The sequence below is a fragment of the Amblyraja radiata genome, chromosome 18, assembly GCF_010909765.2.
Source record: "Amblyraja radiata isolate CabotCenter1 chromosome 18, sAmbRad1.1.pri, whole genome shotgun sequence".
Classification (NCBI taxonomy): domain Eukaryota; kingdom Metazoa; phylum Chordata; class Chondrichthyes; order Rajiformes; family Rajidae; genus Amblyraja; species Amblyraja radiata.
The window spans coordinates 26,409,938-26,432,025 of NC_045973.1; the positions used below are offsets into that span (position 1 = coordinate 26,409,938).

The window sequence follows — 22,088 nt, forward strand, 5'->3', positions numbered from 1 at the left end:
ATGGTGTTGGGTAGACTGATGGGACTGAAGGCTGATAAATCCCCAGGGCCTGGTGGTCTGCATCTCAGGGTACTTAAGGAAGTGGCTTTAGAAATCGTGGACGCGTTCTATAAATTCAGGATCAATTCCTGTGGATTGGAGGGTAGCTAATGTTATCCCACTTTTTAAGAAAGGCGAGAGAGAGAAATCAGGGAATTATAGAACAGTTAGCCTGACATCGGTGGTGGGAAAGATGCTGGAGTCAATTATAAAAAATGAAATTTGGATAGCAGTAGCAGGATCGGTCTGAGTCAACATGGATTTACGAAGGGGAAATCATACTTGACTAATCTTCTGGAATTATTTGAGAATGTAACTCGGAAAATGGACAAGGGAGAGCCAGTGGATGTAGTGTACCTGGACTTTCAGAAAACATTCGATAAGGTCCCACATAGGAGATTAGTGGGCAAAATTTGAACACATGGTATTGGGGGTGGAGTACTGACATGGATAGAAAATTGGTTGGCAGACAGGAAACAAAGAGTAGGGATTAACGGGTCCCTTTCAGAATGGCAGGCAGTGACTAGTGAGGTACCGCAAGGCTCGGTGCTGGGACCGCAGCTGTTTACAATATACATTAATGATTTAGATGAAGAGATTAAAAGTAACATTAGCAAATTTGCAGATGACACAAAGCTGGGTGGCAGTGTGAACTGTGAGGAGGATGCTATGGGGGTGCAGGGTGACTTGGACAGGTTGGGTGTGTGGGTGAGGAGGATGCTATGAGGGTGCAGGGTGACTTGGACAGGTTGGGTGAGTGGGCAGATGCATGGCAGATGCCTTGGCGCGCTTTTTAAATCTTCTTTACTTCTGACTCACCAACTTCCAGCCAATCTTAGCTCTCGCTGCTTCTAGCTGTTCCTTCTCTCCTACCTTCTTGGCCCGATCTGAACCCAAATGAGCATGCGTTTTATATGCTGAAGAGAAAACTGAAGGGGGCTAGCCCCCAAAACAAGCATAAACTAAAGATGGCTGCAATACGGGCCTGGCAGAGCATCACCAGAGAAGACACCCAGCAACTGGTGATGTCCATGAATCGCAGACTTCAAGCAGTCATTGCATGCAAAGGATATGCAACAAAATACTAAACATGACTACTTTCACTGACATGACATTGCTGTGTCCCAAACATTATGGTGCCCTGAAATGGGGCGACTATGTATAAACACTGCTGTAATTTCTACATGGTGAAACCAAAATGTATAAAAATTGCCTTTATTAAAATCTGACAATGTTCAGTTTAACAACGTAATTTTTTTTCTATTACAAATCTCAAATTGTGGAGTACAGAGGCAAATAAATAAATGATGGGTCTTTGTCCCAAACATCATGGAGGGCACTGTATAAAGCTGCATGTGATTTCCTGACCGTTCAATGCCCCAACCAATGAAGGCAAGCGTACCGTACGCCTTATTTACCACTCGATCTACTTGTGTTGTCACTTTCAGGGAGTGATGGACTTGGGCGCCAGGACCCATCTTCAGACCCTCCCCACCCAAAACATTGCCTATCCATGTTCTCCACAGATGAGATGACCCACTGAGTTACTCCATCACTTTGTGTCCTTTTTTTGGTCTGAAGAAGGTTCCTGACCCGAAACATGGCCCATCCATGTTCTCCAGAGATGCTACCTGACTCGCTGAGTTTCTCCAGCACTTTGTACCTTCTTTGGTAAACCAGCATCTGCCATTCCTTATGTCTCTCTCTTGAAAATGATTTAGTTCAATCGGAAACCAGGGTCTCATCTCTGAACAGGTCATGGGGTTAGAAGGTGAAAGCTGGTTGCAAGAGACTGGGAAACCACTTTAATAGCAACTTCCATGAAAAGGGAAAAGGCTGAGCATCAGGAGAATGATTTGTGGATTACAACAAGTTCATAGCCCTCTGAACAGCTACATCCCAATGGGGAAAAGTGGCCCAACTGTGGGCAACAGCTATAGATAGCTTTAGGTCACAGCACTAGTGTGCAATGTTGCCAAAAAGATCAGTAAACCCAGGGATTGGGAAAAGAGAGTTGGCTCATGGAGACATGCACAGTGAGTCCGGGGAAAGTCAACATGATATCATGAGAAAGTTGATCTCAAAGAAACATGGTGAAGAATCTTCCACAGATTCCTCCAAAAGGAACGCTAGCAAAGTGTACGTGCGCTCTCCACTGACTGAGTACATCGGCGAATACGGAAATGGCAGGGGAATTAAACACATAGTTTGCGTTCTCTACAGAAGAATGTACAGAAAACATCTCAGAACAAGTCCAGGGTGGGTGGTGAACTGAGAGAAATGGACACGGATATGACAATGGTACAAAGACAGAATAGATTTAGATGGGATATGGACCAAACGCTGGCAGGTGGGACCAGTGTAGATGGGGCATGTTGGCCGGTGTGGGCAAGTTGGGCGAAGGCCCCATTTCCGTGCCCTGTGACATATGACAATTCAACACAAAAAGGACACAAAGTGCTGGAGTAACTCCGCGGGTCAGGCAGCATCTCTGGAAACATGGACAGGTGACTTTTCAGATCGGGTCAGGTCCTGTGCTGCAACCACCTGAGTTACTCCAGCACTTTGTGTCTGTGGTATAAACCAGCATCTGCAAGTCTTTATTTCTACACTTGGCTTTCGGTGTTCTGGCGAAGACCTTTGGCTCCCCCTGCTGTTCAAAGTGTTTAAGTGTCAGTTTGTTCTTCATATTTTGCTTGGGCAGATTACAGCCCAATAGTATGCACATTAAATTTTAGGTAACTAACCTGCAAACAACCCCACCCTGTCCCCAGAATTCTCCTCCTCTCTTCTTTTTTCCACACCTGAACCCACACCCATTTCCTTCCCCCCCCCCCCCCCCCCCCCCCTACACCCATCCCCTGGCTTCACATGTCTCAACTCCTCTATCCTTATCTCAACACTTTTTTTTGTCTTTTCATCTCTGGCCTTTGTCCACCCATCTGCCAATCATCCTCCTCAGTTGCATCAACATATCACTTGCCCGGCTTTCTCCTGCCCCCTATGCTCTTCCAGCTTCCCCCATCCCCATTACAATGAGTCTGAAGAAGGGTTCCAACCCAAAATGTCACCTAGCCACGTTCTCCAGAGATGCTGCCTGACCTGCTGATTTACTCCAGCTCATTGTGTCTATTTTGGTACACAGGACTCTGCAGTGTAGAGCTGTTGCCTCACAGCGCCAGAGACCCAGGTTCACTCCTGACCTCTGGTGCTGTCTGTGTGGACTTTGCAATGTTCTCCCCGTGACTGTGTGGGTTTCCTCCTGATGCTCCGGTTTCTACCCACGCCCCAAACACGTGCGGGTTTGTAGGCCCTCTGTAAATTAACCCCCTAGTGTGTAGGGCAATTCTGTTATCTGGAGGTGATGATTGGGGAAGACAAAAGGGTGCAGTTGGTGGAATCTAAGAAGAATGGAGAAATAGAGTTGTACAGAGTGGAAATAGGCCCTTTGGCCCAACTTGTCCACATCGACCAACATGCTTCATCTGCAATGCACTAGTCCCACCTGCCTGCATTTGGCCCATATCCCTCTAAACCTGTGCTATTCATGTACCTGTCTAAATGTTTCTGAAACGTTGTGATAGTCCCTGCCTAAACTAACTCCTCCGGCAGCTTGTTCTATATGCCCACCACCCTTTGTGTATATTTAAAAAAAGTTACCCCTCAGGATCCTATTAAATCTTTGCCCCCTCACCTTAAACCTCTGTCCTCTTGTTCTCGATTCCCCTACTCTGTGCAACAGACTCAGTGTGCGTTTACCCGATCTATTCCTCTCGTGATTTTGGGGAATGAATGTGGGAACCAGAGGGAGGGTGATGAGATCTGTCAGCACTTTTGCACAGAGCATGCACATTCACTATTGAATCTAGGATAATGACTAATTATCACTTCCCTAAATTAACATCCACTGACGTGCATTTATTTGGTCCCAGCAACTTCCTCCTCCTCCCCCTCCATCCCCTTGCCAAACCGTGCCTCTCCTACTACACTGCCAATGGGAAGTGGACACGAGCTGTGTGATTAGTTTGAACTTTGAATGGAGTCCAACTCAATGTGGAACTTCCCCATAGCACAGAAAGGGTGCAGGGAAGGAACAAAGTTCTCCCAGTGACAGAATCGCACATCCTTTCAACATTTAACTTCAATTCCTTCCTCTGGCTTCACAACTTGCACATTTACTTTAGACTTTACAGATACAGTGGGAAAGGGCTTTTGGCCCATCGAGTCCATGCCGACCAGTGATCACCGCAAACACTAGCACTATCCTGCACACTTGGGACAATTTTACTGAAGCCAATTAACCTGCATGTCTTTGGAGTGTAGGTTTGGAGGCATAAACAGCTCCACAAGACATCAAATTCAGGGACGGGTAGGGTGGAAAGGTTTAAGTTTATTATTGTCACATGTACCGAGGTACATCAAAAGCTTTGTTTTGCATGCTATCCAATCAGATCAGATAATACCATACATAAATACAGTCATGTCAAACTCAAGTACAATAGGTAGAGCAAAGGGTAAGATACAGAGTGCAGAATATAGTTCTCTGCAATGTCGTGCACCAGTTCCACAGACAAAGTCCAATGTCCTGTGAAAGTGGGGATGTTCAGAACAGAGGACATAATTATGAGTCGCATAGTCACACAGCACAGAAATGGGCCCTTGCCCATGTCGCCCAAATACGCCATCTACACTCGTCCCATCTGCCCACGTTTGGCCCATAAGGTAGTGGAGGCCGATTCTCTGGATGCTTTCAAGAGAGTGTTAGATAGAACTCTTAAAGATAGCGGAGTCAAGGGATATGGGGAGAAGGCAAGAACGGTTTACTGATTGTGGACGATCAGCCAATAATCACAGTGAATGGCGGTGCTGGCTCAAAGGGCCGAATGGCATACTTCTGTCATTGTCATACTCCTTGTCAAATGCCTCTAAACCTTAGACACAAAGTGCTGGCTTAACTCAGCGGGTCAGGCAGCATCTGTGTAGAACATGGATAGGTGACCCTTCCTCAGACTGGGGGAGGGGAAAACTAGAGGCAAGATTTTGTTTTTAATTTTGGGTTTTTGCTTCCAGTTCCTCCCCCCACTGAATCACTGAAGAAGGTTCTTGACCCGAATCATCACCAGTGTTGGCCCCCATTCACTTTAGGAGGGGGGTACGTCAGGGATGTCCTGTGTCATGCCAGCTGTATTCCATCTGTGAAGAGCCTTTCCTGTGCCGTCTCCGGAGGCGGTTGGCAGGCCTGGCTTTACCGGGGCCGGGGGCGGAGGTGGTTCTCTCAGCCTACGCCGATGATGTCCTTCTCATGTTCACCGACCCTGTTGACCTGCGGAGGATGCGTGAGTGCCAGCAGGTTTTCTCGGCTGCATCCTCCGCCAGGATCAACTGGGGGAAGTGTTTTGGTCTCTTGGTGGGTTAGTGGGAGGTGGATTCCCTGCTGGAGGAGATGACGGCTTATACGTGGAGCACCACACACCTCCTCTACCTGGGGGTCTACCCGAGTCCCACTGAGGGGGCTTGGCCGGCGAACTGGCAGGAGCCAGAGGCGAATGTCGTCACCCGGCTGGGGCGTTGGTCAGGCCTCCTTGGCGTGCTCTCTTACCGGGGGAGAGCATTGGTCATAAACCAGCTGGTGGCCTCTATGTTGGGGTACCGGCTGCCCACTCTGGTCCCGCCTTCTTTATTTGTCACCATGATCCAGAGGAGGTTGGTGAACTACTTCTGGGGAGAGAGGAATCATTGGGTCTATGCTGGGGTTCTGAGTCTCCCGTTGGAGGAGGGCGGTCAGTCGCTGGTTTGCGTCCGTACCCAGGTGACGGCTCTCGGTCTCAGGACTCTGCGGAGGTATACGTATTCCGAAAGTCCTCCTAGATGGCACGCGCTGGCGACGTACTTTTTCCGCGAGGGTCGCTGCCTCCAGGAGGGCACACAGGGTCCCTTCCTGAGAGCCGGCCCCAGGCAACATGATCCTCCTTTCCGAGATGCCCAGCGTGCCGTTCCGTGACGCTGAGAGGCGGGTACTGTACAGGCTGCTCCTGCACACTCTGCACTTCCTCGCCCTTGTCTTCCGTCCAGACACGCCCTGGCGGTCCATGTTACCATCTGACGGTGGGAGTGGTCCCTGGTGGAGGTCTCTCTATAGGTGAGTCCTCCCCCTTTACATCGGGGACCTGGGGTGGGGAGTGTTGCACATGGCTGTGGCCTGTAACAGATACTTGAGCCGGTTCACAGACTCGCCAGCCGCCTGTCACTTCTGCGGCGAGGAAGAGACTGTGTTTGATGTGTACGTGCAGTGTGAGAGGTTGCAGCCCCTGTTCAACTATCTGAAGGGGCTGCTCCTCAAGTATTGGCTACATTTTAAAGTCCCACATGGACTTTGTGTAAATTGGCAACAGAGGCAGTCATACTCTAAGCCCCGCCCCCCAGTGACGTGTAAACCGGACGTGACGCGTGGGAGGGGCGGACCCTGGCAACTGTTTCCGGCCGGCGCAGGGTGAAGGCCGCGAAGCCTCGGCCTCGAGTTGTTGACCGTTCCCGGCGCCCGAGCCCGTGCCCAGAGGCAGTAGAGACGCGTGGCCGTGCGGCCTGCGTCAGGCCCCGGTCCCAGAGCCCCGGACTGAGTCCCAGGCTCCAGGGCCAAGGCATATATATATATCCCCAGGCCCCGGCCTTGCCGGATGGCTGCGGCCCCGGAAGGGCCGGCGGTGCAGGCCTGGTCCCGGGTGGCGGTGGTGGGTCCCCGGGCGCTGCGGGACGCGCTGGCGGTGTTGGCTCCCGAGTGCCGGGGCGACTCGCAGCGGCAGCTGATGAACATGGTGCAGGGGCTGCGTGACGAGGGCTGCCTGCCCACGGTGCTCCGCAGCCAGGACGTGTACGGCTACACGTCCAGCACATGCCAGGTGCCGCCGGCCTGCAGCGCCCACACCCGGCCCGAGCCCCGGCCCCGACACCAGAAACCGCCGGCCGACGCCAAGCTCCCACATCGGCGAGGCTGGCTCCGGCCCCCGGCCCCGGGGGTCAGGCTGCGAGCCGTGCCGTGCCGGGACACCCGGCAGCACCGCTACCCCGAGCGCAGGACCGGGGCCCGCAGACCGAATCAGCAGGAGGCCGGATCCCGGGAGTTGAACCCGGAGGAAGAGGAGGAGGAGACGGCCCGGAGGCTGCAGCTACTCCGCTCCAAGGTCATCAAGGTGGACGAGCCGTCGTCGGACGAGGAGGTGCGCAGGAAGGCCCAGAGGATCCTGAGAGTCAACCTGTCGCCCGTGGTGGAGATCAAGCCCATCGCCTACCCAACATAGCCCCCGGCTCGGCGCCACGACCTCGCCGCCACTCAGCACGCACCGGCCCTGCCTTTGAGCTGCCATCTCTGGGACGGCAACATCTGGGCCCGCTCCTCGGTAGGGGCAGGAGCCTATACCTACCACATCTGGAAAGACCTGTCATCGGGGCAATGACTCAGGACCTGCAACATCTGGAAACGAATGACTTGGGATGTGGAACATCTGGAAAGGGGCGTCGGTGGGGTAACATCTCTGTACCTGCAACATCTGGGGCCACATTTTGGGGGCAGTGATTTGGGCCTGGAACATCTGGAGACTTGTGTCAGTGGGGCAAGGACAAGACCAGCAACATCTGGACATGTGCACCAATGGGACATGGAACATCTGGATATGTGCACCAATGGGTAACAGCAGAACATGCAGCATCTGAAAACAGGCACCAGTTAGACAATGACTTAGGGTGTGCAACATCTGCATACAGAGGGCCGTTGAGCAATGATTCCGGCTTTGGAACATCTGGATACGTGCACCAGTGGATGACAATTAAGCACCTGCGACATCTGGAATTGGGCATCAGTGGGACACAATCAGATGTCATTGGTTCACGTGGCCGTACGTCTACGTGCGTTCCCCGTCTCACTCTGCCCCCAGTTAGTGCTGCTCCCTACTTTGCCAGGTGGGGAACCTCTGCCCCGTCGAGCTAGTGAGATTGTGGTCTGCCAGCCACTCTACTCCTTGCCCTGAAGGATTCTGCAGTTTACATTTCTGGTGCTTCATAGAAAGTGGACAGGGTTTCAGGGGCAGCAGAGACATCACAAGTGACAAAACCCTTGCCTACGTCTACAGGGCTAAAGGGCCTCCAACTGTGTAGGTATATTCATACCCGGCCTCGGGATATGAGCCACCATTTGGAGCCGGTAGCTGGCTTATAAGGGGGTCTCAGGGTCATCTTAAATAAACCTCCAGCAATATGGTGGATTCAATCCTCGGATTTAAAGTGGATCTTGCTTTAAACGGGGAAGACCGTTCCAGTGCTTTGAGTGCTGTCATGACTCCACTCTGCTTGGGGGGGGGGGGGGGGGGGGGGAGCCACATTAACCGTGAAGGCAAATTTCACCAAGAGAAATCGCTGACCTTCCCTCGTTCCCAGTTTTGCAACGAGGGGGAGAAGCCTTGAGATGAGCCTTTGCTTCCCAGCGAGTGCAATATAAAACATGAGGTGGTACTGGGTAGTTTAGTTTCGTCCCCGGTCTCCCCGAGAGTCTCCATTCCCCCGTGGACTGTGTGATGATCACATCAGAGCAGAGTGGCTGTGAGCATTCCTCGTAGACGTGTACAGGCTAGTACCTCTGTTGCTTCCAACACATCTCCTTTCACCTCTTCCCTAGGACAAGTTTACATTGAGTACCCTTGGGGCTCGGTAGTTTGTGACTCTTTGGGAATGATTGTTTGCTGTGCTGTGGCTCTACCTGGCAGAGTCACGTCAAGCTCTGGGGGGCAGGAATCACCGGATGGACTGGAGATGAGTTTACTGTCCAACCTGCCGTCTGTGAAGCCTTCGTGTGGGTCTCTGTCTGGGGAAGAGTAGAGGGAAAACATCCCTCTGTCACTATAACTGTCCAGGCAAGCTGTGATCACTGCCGCCCTGGGAGGAGTTCTGGTTTTGCAGGACGGGATAGGGGTAACGATTATTTTTGGGGTTGAGGAGGGAGGACTGCAGGGGACGTTAGATGAGCATTGGATAGATCCATCCCGTAGCGAGTGGCTGGATTACGGACCCTGCCACAAGTGGGCACAGATTGCGTGCCGCCGGGAGGCTGCTGCAGTCAGTACGTGTGGCCTTCCAGTTAGGGTGGGCTGAGCGGAGGGGCAACTGTCTGGCTCATCCTCAGGGCTCCTGTACCTCGGTTCCAGCCCGTGATACGTGGTGTGCCTGCCAGTCCCTAACGTGAAACAGCCGCCAGATTACACCAGGCAGCCCATTGCTCGCCGCTGGCACACTGCATTGTCCTATCCAAGCAGCCCTGCATTGTCAGCCATGTCCACTTCCTCCCCTAACAACCTTAGTCCTCGACACTCTCACTGAATAACAACAGTGGCCACGTGCTCAGGTGAAAGAGGCAGCTTCCAGACAAATACCAAAGAACCCGTGGGCTGGTATAGAACCGTAGGACAGCACAGCCACAGGCCCTTCAGCCCATAATGTCTGTGCCGAACACGATGCCAAGACCAACTTGTCTGTCTGCACGTGATCCATTGCCTGCATATCCATGTGCCTGTCCAAAAGTCTCCTGAACTCCATTGTTGTTTATGCTTTCACCACCACCCCTGGCAACACATTCCAGGTACCTACCACCCTCTATATAAAAAAAACACTTGCTCTGCACATCTCCTATGAAACCGGCCCCTCTCACCTTATGGTTATGCCCGCTAGTATTTGATATTTCCATCCTGGGAAAAAGGTTCTGAATGTCTAACCTTCAGATAATGGCCGAGCCTTCAAATGCTTTCAGATTCTGAGAATCTAATCTGGGCTACCTTTAATCGCAGAAGTGTTCTTATGCCTTAGAACAGTATTTTAACCTAGTTATATAAAGCCAGCTAAAACATTCACATATTCCTGATGAAATAAGGAACAGAAACATAGATAACCAGATAACCTTGCCCGCCCTTTTTGATCCGGATTTGGGCAGGTACCCCAGGCTGTGGTCGAGGCAGCCCAGTGTTTTGTTGAAACAATGTACTGCAGATGCTGATTTACCAATAAAAGACACAATGTGCTGGAGGAACTTGGCAGATCCGGCAGCATCTGGAAAATGTGGAAAGGTGATGTTTCATGGGTCTGAAGTAGGGTCCCGATCTGAAACGTCGCCCATCTATATTCTCTAGAGATGCTGCCTGGTCCGTTGAGTTACTCCAGCACTTGGTGTCTGTCCAGTCTGGTGCTTTGTCGTAAGCAGTGACCGTGAGGCTGACAGGATTATTTGCAAAAGGCCGTCAGGTCGAAGGGTCTGCTTCAGAGAGGTAAGCTACCATCACGGACCCGACTACATCTCCAGCCTCACCACCCTCCACCCCCCAAGCACAGGTCTCCTCAACCCCTCTCCTATGTCCTTTCAACAAGATGTCCAAACCGTTAAACCCGCTGCTGTTCACCTTCCAGTGTGGGGGGAGAACGGGCTGGTGTGGAGGAGGAACAAATAGCCGAGTGAGTTTGTGTCAGATTACTTAGAATGTGGAGACTGACTCCCTGTCATTTGCAGGGGCACAAGGTACTGCAGATGATTCTTTACCAAAAAAAACGCACAAAGTGCTGGAGTAACTCATTGGGTCAGGCAGCATCTCTGGAGAACATGGATAGGCGATGATTTGGATCAATCTGAAGCAGGGCCCCGACCTGCAACATCACCTATCCATTTCCTCCAGAGATGTTGCCTGACCCAATGAGTTACTCCAGCACTTTGCATCTTATTTTCCCCTTATCATTCACGCTTTGTTGACTTGTTACCCGACACATAGTCGTACAGCTCAGAAACAGGCCTTTCGGACCATTTTATCCATGCTAACCAAGATGCCCCATCTAAGCTATACCTGCATTTGGCCCAAATATTTCTAAATCTTTCCGAACAATGTACCTAACCAAATGTCTTCTAAATGCACCTGCCTCAACTACCTCCTCCAACAGCTTTTTCCATATCATTGGTGTGTGTTGGTGTTGGCCAAGTGTAGGGAACGGTTAGGGAGCCAGATCCTTTCATGAGCATTTCCCCTGGGTATATATTTTACATGATCGGTGAGTGGAATGTTTGATTGATTGAAAGATATAGCATGGGAATACACCGTCCAGCCCACCGAGTCCACGCTGACCATCCATCATCCGTTCACACTAGTTCTATATTATCCCACTTTTTCAGCCACTCCTTACACACTAGGGGCAATTTACAGAGGGCCAATTAACGTACAAACCCGCATGTCTTTGGGATGTTGCATGTGCAAACACCACACACACAAACAGCACCCAAGGTCTGGATCGAACCCGGGTCTTAGTTTAGTTTAGAGATACAGTGTGGAAACAGGTTCCTTAGCTTAATGAGTCCATGCTGACCAGCGATCACCTATACACTAGTTCTATCCTACACACTCGGGACAATTTACAGAGGCCAATTAACCTACAAACACGCAAGTCTTTGGAGTGTGGGGGGAAACCCATGTGGTCACAGGGAGAACATACAAACTCCGTACAGACAGCACCCATAGTCAGGATTGAATCCAGATCTCTGGTGCTGTGAGGCAGCAGTGCTACCTGCTGCGCCATTGCAATACCCTCCCTAAATTCTACTGCCCTCTTTCTTCCTCATTCCCCTCTAATATGCTGCTTTATAACCTACCTCTGACTGAGCTGTAGTTCATCCTAGTGACTGTTTCATTGTTCAAGCTCACTCACATTCCTGCTAAGATCTGCTTCTGTTTGTCACAGGCAGTGGAAGTAAATGCAAAGTATGTGACCTGACGCCCCACGAAACACGAGGCAGAGAGGAACAGAGCAGGAATTAGTGAGTTTAAATAGATTTACAATGCAGTGTTATAAATGATGAATGCAGTGCTTGGAGTGACTTTAGCTCAGAGTGCACTTCCTTTCAACAGCACTTTGTTGGTATGGTTTGACATGCCTGGTGTTGATTGCAACGCAGGCGGCCTCTCTTGGCAAAGGTCCCGATTTGATGCACGATATATAGAAAGCAGTATTGGAGGCGCAAGGAACTGCAGATGCTGGAGTCTTGAGCAAAATGCACAGTGCTGGAGGAACTCAGCGGGTCAGGCAGCCTCTGTGGAGGGAGTTTCATTAGGTTGTGATGCAAAGCTCCTGATCAGCCTGAAGAAGGGTCCCAACCCGAAATGTTGCCTGTCCATTTCCTCCCCAGCCGAGTTCCTCCAGTGCTTTGTGTTTTGCCCAAGGCTTATTGTGGGGGTTATATTTAGCTGGAATGTCTGCGTGGCACTCTGTACTGGAGTCGGTAGCCGTTTAATGTGGCACCGTGCCTGAGTGTCAGTGGTGTCCCCCCTCCCCCCCCCCCCCCCCGCTGGTGTGTGTGTGTGTTCAGGCTCAGCGCTGGAATGACTTCAACGTAATGCGGCAAGTCTCCGTGGCGGGTGGAACCTGTCACCACAGTATCATGGACACTAACGTCCCTGAAACCAACGGCCATTCCTGGTTTCAAGGTTTTCAACAGTGTCTTCCCATCCATCGTTGAACGTTTCAGCAACTTAATTCGTTAAAGTCAAAGTCGGTAATCGTGCCAATGGTTCAACGCGCAAAAATATGGATGAGGCAGTCCCCGGACATCAGTTCTTACCTGGTTGCCCCTTGAACACAAACTCTGAACGTTTAAATGTGTTAATGAAACTGAACAGGAATTATATTTGTTGCATCGCCGAGCATTTTAATGTCTGTAGCTGTCTGACTGTTGTATCTGTCACTTTATTAATCAAGACTAGCGGTTTAAGGAATTTAATAATTATTTGTGCTTTTACAGTCGACAATTCAGCTGCATTTTGAACAAAATCACTGTGAATTATGAAATAACTGCCGGCAAATTGGATGAGTGTTTTTAAAAAGAAAATCTGTGCCAATATTTTGAATGTTTTTTGCATTGTCTCTTTATCACGGAATTTGGGTGTTTCGAAGGTTAGCACTGGGTTTTAAGTTGAGGGCCAGTGTGTGAGTGAACATGGGGCGTGGAGCTTCATTTAATCCCAGGAGTAGCAGGGAGGCTTGACTGGGGAGAGGCTGGTTCCAGCTGTCAGACAGGTGAGCACCACAGGTAGACACGGTACAGGTTCAATCCCACCCTACCCCCCTCCACGGCAGGGCACGGGTAGCGGGGATTGAAACCCCCAGGAGTGACATTGGTTGGTTTACTGAAGGGACGATTATCCCGAGCACAGTTTTACACGTTATCCAGAAAGATCAGATAACATTGTACACAAATACAATCAAGGGAAACTCAAGTACAATAAATAGAGCAAAGGGGAAGATGCAGAGTGCAGAATATAGTTCCCAGCATTGTAATATGTCAGTTCCTTAAACTATAGTTCTCAGCATTGTAGTGCACCAGTTATATGGAGATAGATGATGGGCTAATGGATCCAGGATGGAGGGGTAAGGTAATCCACCCCCTGCCGCCTCCCCACCTTGTGTTCCTTTCTAACTCCCATCTGCCTAACCAGGCTCTCCCTCCCCTTATTCACCTTATCCATCCATCCTTCCCTCATTACTAAAACTCATTTCTCCTCCCACTTGGTTACACCTGCCCATCATTCACCCATCACCAGCCCCCACCTCTCCCCTCCCTCTCACTTCTGTATACTGCTTACCTTCCCTCTACACTCTCACTCCTGAAGCAAGATCCCAAAATGTCCACCATCGTTTGCCTCCACAGATGCTGCCTGACCGACTGAGTTCTGCAGTAGTTTGTTGATTTGTGTTATTGCCCCTGGGTGTCTGTTTTATATGCCTCCATGACAGAGGCAGGGTTAGAAAGATGTACTGGACATTGATGGAATGACGTTTTTTAACTGTCCCCTGAGGATAATGTGCTGACAAAGTTGCCTAGACAGGTTAGTCCCACTTACCTAATCCGGGCCCATCTCCATCCATACTCTCCTATCCACTTTCCTGTCCAAATGTATTTTAAATGTTGTTACAGTATCTCCCTCAACCACCTCCTCTGGCAGCTTGTTCCATAAACCCATCACCCTCTGAAAAAGTTGCCCCTCGGTTCCCTTCTAAATCTCTCCCTCCTCACATTAAACCTGTGCCCTTTAAGCTCTACCTTGGGGGGGGGGGGGGGGGAGATAAAGACTGTGACCATCCCTTATCTATGCTCCTCAATGTTATAATCCTCTATAAGGTGACCCCTCAGTTTCCCTATGATCCACAGGATACATGTCCAAGCCTAACTAGCCTCCTTGTAACTTCCAGTAACATCCTCAAATCTTTTTTGCACCTTCTATAGTTTAATATCCTTCCCATAGCAGTATGATCAGAACTGTACACTCTTCTGAAGAAGGGTCTCGACCTGAAACTACACCCATCTTTTTTTCTCCAGAGATGCTGCCTGACCTGCTGAGTTACTCCAGCACTTTGTGTCTTCAGTGCATTCAGAAAGTATTCAGACCCCTTCACTTTTTCCACATTTTGTTACGTTACAGCCTTATTCTAAAATGGATTCAATTTTTTTTTAAATTATAAATCTACACACAAAATCCCATAATATAAAGTGAAAACAGGTGTTTAGAAATTTTTGCAAAGTTATTAAAAATAAATAACTGAAATATCACATTTACATAAGTATTCAGACCCTTCACTCAGTACTTTGTTGAGGCACCTTTGGCAGCGATTACAGCCTCAAGTCTTCTTGGGTATGACGCTACAAGCTTGGCTCACCTGTATTTGGGTGATTTCTCCCATTCTTCTCTGCAGATCCTCTCAAGCTCTGTCAGGTTGGATGGGGAGCGTCGATGCACAGCTAATTTCAGGTCCCTCCAGAGATAATCGATTGGGTTCAAGTCCGGGCTTTGGCTGGGCCACTCAAGGGCATTCACAGACTTGTCACAAAGCCACTTCTGCATTGTCTTGGCTGTGTGCTTAGGGTCGTTGTCCTGTTGGAAGGTGAACCTCTGCCCCAGTCTGAGGTCCAGAACACTCTGGAGCAGGTTTTCATCAAGGATCTCTCTGTACTTTGCTCTGTTCATCTTTCCCTCGATCCTGACTAGTCTCCCAGTTCCTGCCGCTGAAAAACACCCCCACAGCATGATGCTGCCACCACCATGCTTCACCGTAGGTATAGTATTGGCCAGGTGATGAGCGGTGCCTGGTTTCCTCCAGACGTGACACTTGGCATTCAGGCCAAAGAGTTCAATCTTGGTTTCATCAGACCAGAGCATCTTGTTCAGGTGCCTTTTGGCAAACTCCAAGCGAGCTGTCATGTGCCTATTACTGAGGAGTGGTTTCCGTCTGGCCACTACCATAATGGCCTGATCAGTGGAGTGCTGCAGATATAGTTGTCCTTCTGGAAGTTTCTCCCATCTCCACAGAGGAACTCTGGAGCTCTGTCAGAGTAACCATCGGGTTCTTGGTCACCTCCCTGACCAAGGCCCTTCTCCCCCGATTGCTCAGTTTGGCTGGGCGGCCAGCTCTATGAAGAGTCCTGGTGGTTTCCAAGTTCTTCCATTTAATGACGGAGGCCACTGTGCTCTTCGGGACCCGCAATGCTGCACAAATTGTTTTATACCCTTCCCCAGATCTGCGTCTCGACACAATCCTGTCTCGGGGGTCTACGGACAATTCCTTCGTCTTCATGGCTTGGGTTTTGCTCTGACATGCACTATCAACTGCGGGACCTTATATAGACAGGTGTGTGCCTTTCCAAATCATGTACAATCAATTTAATTTACCACTGGTGGACTCCAATCAAGTTGTAGAAACATCTCGAGGATAATCAATGGAAACAGGATGAACCGAAGCTCAATTTTGAGTGTCACAGCAAATGGTCTGAATACTTATGTAAATGTGATATTTCAGTTATTTCTTTTTAATTAATTTGCAAAAATTTCTAAACACCTGTTTTTGGTTTTATATTATGAGGTATTGTGTGTAGATTGATGATTAAAAAAATGAATTTGATCCATTTTAGAATAAGGCTGTAACGTAACAAAATGTGGATAAAGGGGTCTGAATACTTTCAGAATGCACTGCATCTACAGTGCTCCAAATGTGGCCTTGCCAACGCCATGTACAGCTGGAACGTGACTGTACTCAACTTCTGTACTCAATATAGACACGAGGAACTGCAGATGCAGGTTCTTCTTCTTCTGTTGTATGTCTTTTAGACCTGCAGCTCCGTTGAGGTGAGCCAGGCCAACGTGTCATCGTCCAGGTCAATCAGACCTCGTTCACCATTCGGTGGCCGGTGTTTGGGGCAACTGGTGACGATGTGCTCCACTGTCTGTGTTGGGTCCCCACACTCGCAGGAGGCGCTGTGCACGAGGCCCCACCTCTTCATCGCTACTCCATAGCGTCCGACACCTGTCCTCAAGCGGTTGAGGGTTGTCCACTGCTCTTGGGGCAGGTCCTGGCCAGGGACGACCATGGGGTCATTGATGTAATGGTGCAGATGCAGGTTCAGAATATAAAAAAGGGTTTTTTAAGGGAATAAAAGAAAAGACCAGATGCAGGTTCAGAATCAAAGACACAAAAGTCCTGTAGTAACTCAGTGGGTCGGGCAACATCTCTGGAGAATGAATAGGCGACGATTTAAGTTGAAGTCTGAAGAACGATCCTGACCATGTTCCGCAGAGATGTTGCGTGACCCGCTGAGTTACTCCAGCACTTAGTGTATTTTATTCCTGTACTTAATACCCTGACCTATGAAGGAAAGCGTGCCAAACGCCTTCTTTACCACCCAAGATGTTAAACCCAAAAGACTGCAAGAGGGGCTGGGGGGCTGTGACTGTCTCCAAGTGCGAGGTTATCCTCAGAGAGGGTTGTTGGACCTGACCACCAGAGGATAAAAGATTGTTCTCGTGGAGTCAATCCTTTCAGGAGGGCTCTTCCTGGGTGGGAAGGGAGACGTGTGTGTGTTTATATTTTTAAAGGAAGGTATGGGTGGGAAGAAATGATGGGAGGGGTGTGAATATATTTTTTGGAAACAGATTTTTCAGACATTGAAAGCTAGGAAGAGTGGTTTTGCTATGTAACTGACTTTGTATATTTTACAGTTATTTTAAAAAACAAACATTTTGACTGTGAAATGTACTGTGATTTTCTCTTTACCTGTGACGACACAACAGGTACAGTACAGAGACAGGCCCATTCATGCCGAGCAAGATGCTCCATCTCAATCCAACCCATTTGCTAAGTGTTGTTACAGTACATACTTCAACTACCTCCTCTGGCAGCTCGTTCAATATACCCACCACCCTGTGTGTGAAAAGGGTGCCCCACAGGTTCCTATTACAGGTTCCTATTAAATCTTTTCCCTCTCCCCTTAAACCTATGGGCTCTAGTTTTTGATTCCCCTACCTGGGTAAAAGAATGCATTCATCCTATCCCCCCCTCATGATGTTTTAGACCTCTATAAGATCATTTCTCTTCCTGCACTCCAAGGAATAAAGTCCTAGCCTGCCCAGTCACTTCTATTAGCTCAGGCCTTGCCAACTATCGGTCCCATTCACACTAGTTCTATGTTATCCCACTTTCTCATCCTCTCCTTACACACTAGTGGCAATTTACAGACACCAGTTAACCTACAAACCCACACATCTTGGGGAAGTGGGAGGAAACCGGAGAACCGCGAGCAAACCCACGGGGTCACAGGGAGAACGTGCAAACTCTGCACACGCGCACACAGACACACGACCCGTGGTCAGTATCGAACCAGGTTCTCTGCCAGCTGGCCACCGTACTGCCCTCAAGTTCTTAATTCCCTTACCTTGGGAAAAAGACTGAGCATTCACCCCATCTACTCCCTTCTTGATTTTATACAAATCACCCTGTCAACCTTCTACACTTCAAGCAATAAAATCCTAGCCTGCCCTTTGTGGAAGGAACAAACAGGCAACGGTGTCGGGACCCTTCTTCAGACTGTAGAAGAGTCCAGTTGTGAAATGTCATCCAGTCTGAAGAAAGGTCACAGCTTGAAATGTCCATTCCTTCCACAGATGCTGCCTGACCCATTGAGTTCCTCCAGCACTTTGCGTTTTGCTGAAGGTTCCAGCATCTGCTGCTCCGTGTGTCAGCATTCACTGCTGCGTTGGTCCAGAATTATCGAATGGGTGAACCATCTCGATTCCCTCCCGAGGTACCCACCCCGTAACCGCCAGGTCCAGTCCCTTCACTCCAAATGTGGACCCCGGTTTCCTGTAGTGAGCCGAGAGAGACTGTCTCTGACCAGCCAGCCTCGCGGGCAGGGGTTGACAAATCCCACGTATCATGTCACAAAACATGATAAAGGTCTTTAGGAAACCTTCTCACCATCAACATTATGGGGCTCAACCCTCACCAGCAACTCAACTGGATGTTGCCATCGACTCTTTATCATCACTGGGCCTAAATCCTGCAATCTGATCGTGCACACCACCTACACCAGAAGGATCACAGAGATGGGTGAAGATGGATCAACATCTACACCAAGGCAAGTAACATTGGGCCTCAGTAATAAAACACACCCCACCCCCTGAAAAATGAATCAGAACCAGTGATCCCTGCTGTTCCTTGTTTGCTAAACTCATTGGCCCTTAGAGTCACATACCTGTACAACACAGAAACAGGCCCTTCAGCCCACTTTGTCCATGTTGACCAAGTTGGCATACTGGGCTATTCTCATTTATGTGCATTTGACTCCTAAAACCTTCCTATCAATATATCTGTCCAACTGTCTTTAAAAAAATTGGAATTGTATCCACTTCTATAGCTTCCTATGGCAGCTCTTCCAGATATGGACTACCCGCTGAGTGAAAAAGTTGCCCCTGAGGTCTCTCATATCTCTCACCTTTAGAACCTTGTAAAATGGCGGAAAAAGACTGAACGTTTAATTTATCCATGCCCCTCATCTTGTACATCTCAATAAGGTCACAACGCTCCCAGCCTATCCAACCCCTCATGGAGTAATACAGCACGGAAACAGGCTCTTTGACCCAACTTACCCACATCTACGTTAGTCCTAGAAACATAGAAAATAGGTGCAGGAGGAGGCCCTTCGAGCCAGCACCGCCATTCATTGTGATCGTGGCTGATCGTCCCCAATCAATAGCCCGTGCCTGCCTTCTCCCCATATCCCTTGACTCCACTAGCCCCTAGAGCTCTATCTAACTCTCTTAAATCCATCCAGTGTTTTGGCCTCCACTGCCCTCTGTGGCAGGGAATTGCATAAATTCACAACTCTCTGGGTGAAAAAGTTTTTTCTCACCTGTCTTAAATGGCCTCCCCTTTATTCTAAGACTGGCCCCTGGTTCTGGACTCGCCCAACATTGGGAACATTTTTCCTGCATCTAGCTTGTCCAGTCCTTTTATAATTTCATATGTTTCTATAAGATCTCCCCTCTGCCTGCCTTCTCCCCATATCCCTTGATTCCACTAGCCCCTAGAGCTCTATCTAACTCGACCTACTTGCATTTGGCCAATATCCCTCTAAACCTCCTATCCATGTACCTTTTTAAATGTTTCTTAAACATTGCGATAGCACCTGCCTCAGGAGGTAGTTGAGGCAGGTATTATCACAATGCTTTAAAAAAAACGGCAAGTACATTGATAGGTTAGTTGATATGGGCCAAAAGTAGGCGGTTGGGACTAGTGTAGATGGGGCAATGTTGGTCGGCATGGGCAAGTTGGGCTGAAGGCCCTGTTTCTACACTATATGACTCTAAAAACCTGCATGCCATTGGGATGTGGGAGGAGGAAACCGGAGTACCCGGAGGAAACCCATGTGCTCACAGGGAGAACGTGCATACTCCTCACAGAAAGACTGCACCCGAGGTCGGGCTTCCTGCCGGGCCGCGGCTGTGGACTGGGAACGCAGCCGGAAACCTTTATCGGGTCTCGATGCCACCCTGATATCCACGTAGAAGCCCGGGTCGGAGTCCGGGTCGGCACCACGGAGGCGTGAAGTGGGGGCGTCGACGGTCGATGAGACCGCAGGGTGGACCACTGTGGGGGACAAAAGGCGGAGCCGGCATGTTTTGTAACTTTGTCAGTGCCGTAGGTGGCCGCTATTTGTATACATTGGGTATGCAAGCAAAGAATTTCACTGTGCCATGTCACATGTGACAATAAAGTATTCCATTCCTTCCAGGATTAACCCCGGGTCTCTGGCGCTGTGAGGCAGCAGCTCTGCCACCCTCATTCTTAGCTCTTGCCTTCTGAGCAAATGTATCAATGTATGTGAACAGCTTCCCAGAAAGGCACAGTGGTAGAGTTGCTGCCTTACAGCGCCAGAAACACAGGTTCGATCCTGACTACGGGTGCTGTCTGTACGGAGTTTGTACATTATTCCCGTAACCACGTGGGGTTTCTCCGGGAGCTCGGTTTCCTCCCATAGTCCAAAGATGTGCAGGTTTGTAGGTTGATTGGCTTAGGTAAAAATAAATTGCAAATTGTCCCCAGTGTGTAAGACAGTGCTACTGTACTGGATGGTCGCTGGTCGGTGTGGATTCAGTGGGCCGAAGGGATGGTTTCTGCGCTGTATCTCCAAACTAAATTAAACTAAACAACTCCATTGCAACAATTGTTGCTCACCCAGCTGTGGCGGTGGGAAGTTCTCAGTTCCGCTCGGCTGAAGAATGCTTTGTACCTTGGACGCCCGCCAACCTTCCATGACACCGCTCACAATGGTGGTGCACTGTTCCAGTAATAGCCCTGTCTCACCGCAGCCCTTCAATGCAGCGGGGAAGTTCAACACAGAAGGGTGGAGATACTCAGCAGGTCAGACAGCATCTGTGGGGGCAGGAGAGAACTGATGATCTCTCATTCGAAATAACTCCATGTGGGGTACACAAGTGCGGCTGGTGCCTAGCCATGGAAATTGGATCGGTTAGAGAGTCATGCAGCAAGCAAAGGCCCTTTGGCCCAACTTATTCATGCCGAGCAACATGCCCCATCTACGCTCATCCTATTTGCCCGCATTTGGTCCATATCCTTCTAAATCTTTCCTGATCATATACCTGTCAAATGTCTTTTAAATGTTGTATTGTACCAGCCTCAATTGCCTCCTCCGGCAGCTCATTCCGTATATCCACCACCCTCTGTGTGAAAAGTTGCCCCTATTAAATCTTCCATCTCAACTTAAGCTCATGTCCTCTGGTTCTTAATTCCCCCTACCCTGGATAAAAGAATGTGCATTAACCCAATCTGTTCCCCCTGATTTTACAGACCTCGATAAGATCACTCTGCAGCGTCCTGTGCTCCAAGGATTAAAGTCCTAGCCTTCCAAACCACTGCCTGTAGCTCAGGCCCTCGGGTCCTGGCAACAACCTCATAAATCTTCTCGGCACACTGTCCACATAATGACACTGTCCACATCTTTCCTGCAGCAGGATGACCATAACTGAATACAATACTCCAAGTGCACCCTCACCAACCTCTTGTACAACTACAATTTCTCTTTAAGAGAGTGAAAAATGTTTAATTGGCATCTGCACTGACAACAAAACAATTCAATCCTTACATGCCTCAGCATAACAGGCTTGTGAGCACAGATAAATATCTCATAATCAGTACTACAATAGTAGAGAGCAAACGGATGAAGATACGGGTGGATGCTCCATTGGTGTCCTGACTCACCAACTACCTGACTGGACGACCACAATATGTCAGGCTACAGAACCGTGTCTCACACATGGTAGTGAGCAACACAGGGGCCCCACAGGGGACGATCCTCCCTCCCTTCCTTCCTGTTCACCATCTACACCTCAGACTTCAGATACAACTCGGACTCCAGCCACCTACAGAGGTTTTCAGATGACTGCAATTGTGGGCTACATCAGTGAGGGGAGGGAAGCTGAATACAGAGGTGTGGTCAGCAACTTTGTTGAGTGGTGTGGGCTGAATCACCTGCAGCTCAACACCGACAAGACTAAGGAGTTAGTGGTGGACTTTAGGAGGAGAGGAACACCCCTGTCTCGAAAAAAACTACTGCGGGCCGGATGATTTCGAGTTACGGGTCGCATTCGTAGGTTGCCGACCCCTGGTGTAAGGTAACAATTCTACCACTGTGC

The 22,088-nt window shown here is 49.4% G+C and overlaps 1 protein-coding gene and 1 long non-coding RNA gene across 2 annotated transcripts; both read left to right on the top strand.

Moving 5' to 3' along the window:
• Nucleotides 1-6,663: 6,663 nt before the first annotated feature.
• LOC116983271 (coiled-coil domain-containing protein 71-like) lies at nucleotides 6,664-8,387 on the top strand. Its single transcript, XM_033036954.1, has one exon. It carries the CDS (start codon nucleotides 6,714-6,716, stop codon nucleotides 7,332-7,334), a length of 621 nt encoding a protein of 206 aa, XP_032892845.1. The 5' UTR covers nucleotides 6,664-6,713; the 3' UTR covers nucleotides 7,335-8,387.
• A 7,611-nt stretch (nucleotides 8,388-15,998) lies between these two features.
• On the top strand, nucleotides 15,999-17,129 carry LOC116983273. The gene is made up of 2 exons (XR_004414664.1): nucleotides 15,999-16,178; nucleotides 16,554-17,129. It is a non-coding gene; the product is annotated as an uncharacterized LOC116983273 (long non-coding RNA).
• The last annotated feature ends 4,959 nt before the right edge of the window (nucleotides 17,130-22,088 follow it).

Excerpts from the sequence above, each read along its gene's own strand:
- LOC116983271 (XM_033036954.1), top strand. The coding sequence starts at position 6,714 with ATGGCTGCGGCCCCGGAAGGGCCGGCGGTGCAGGCCTGGTCCCGGGTG.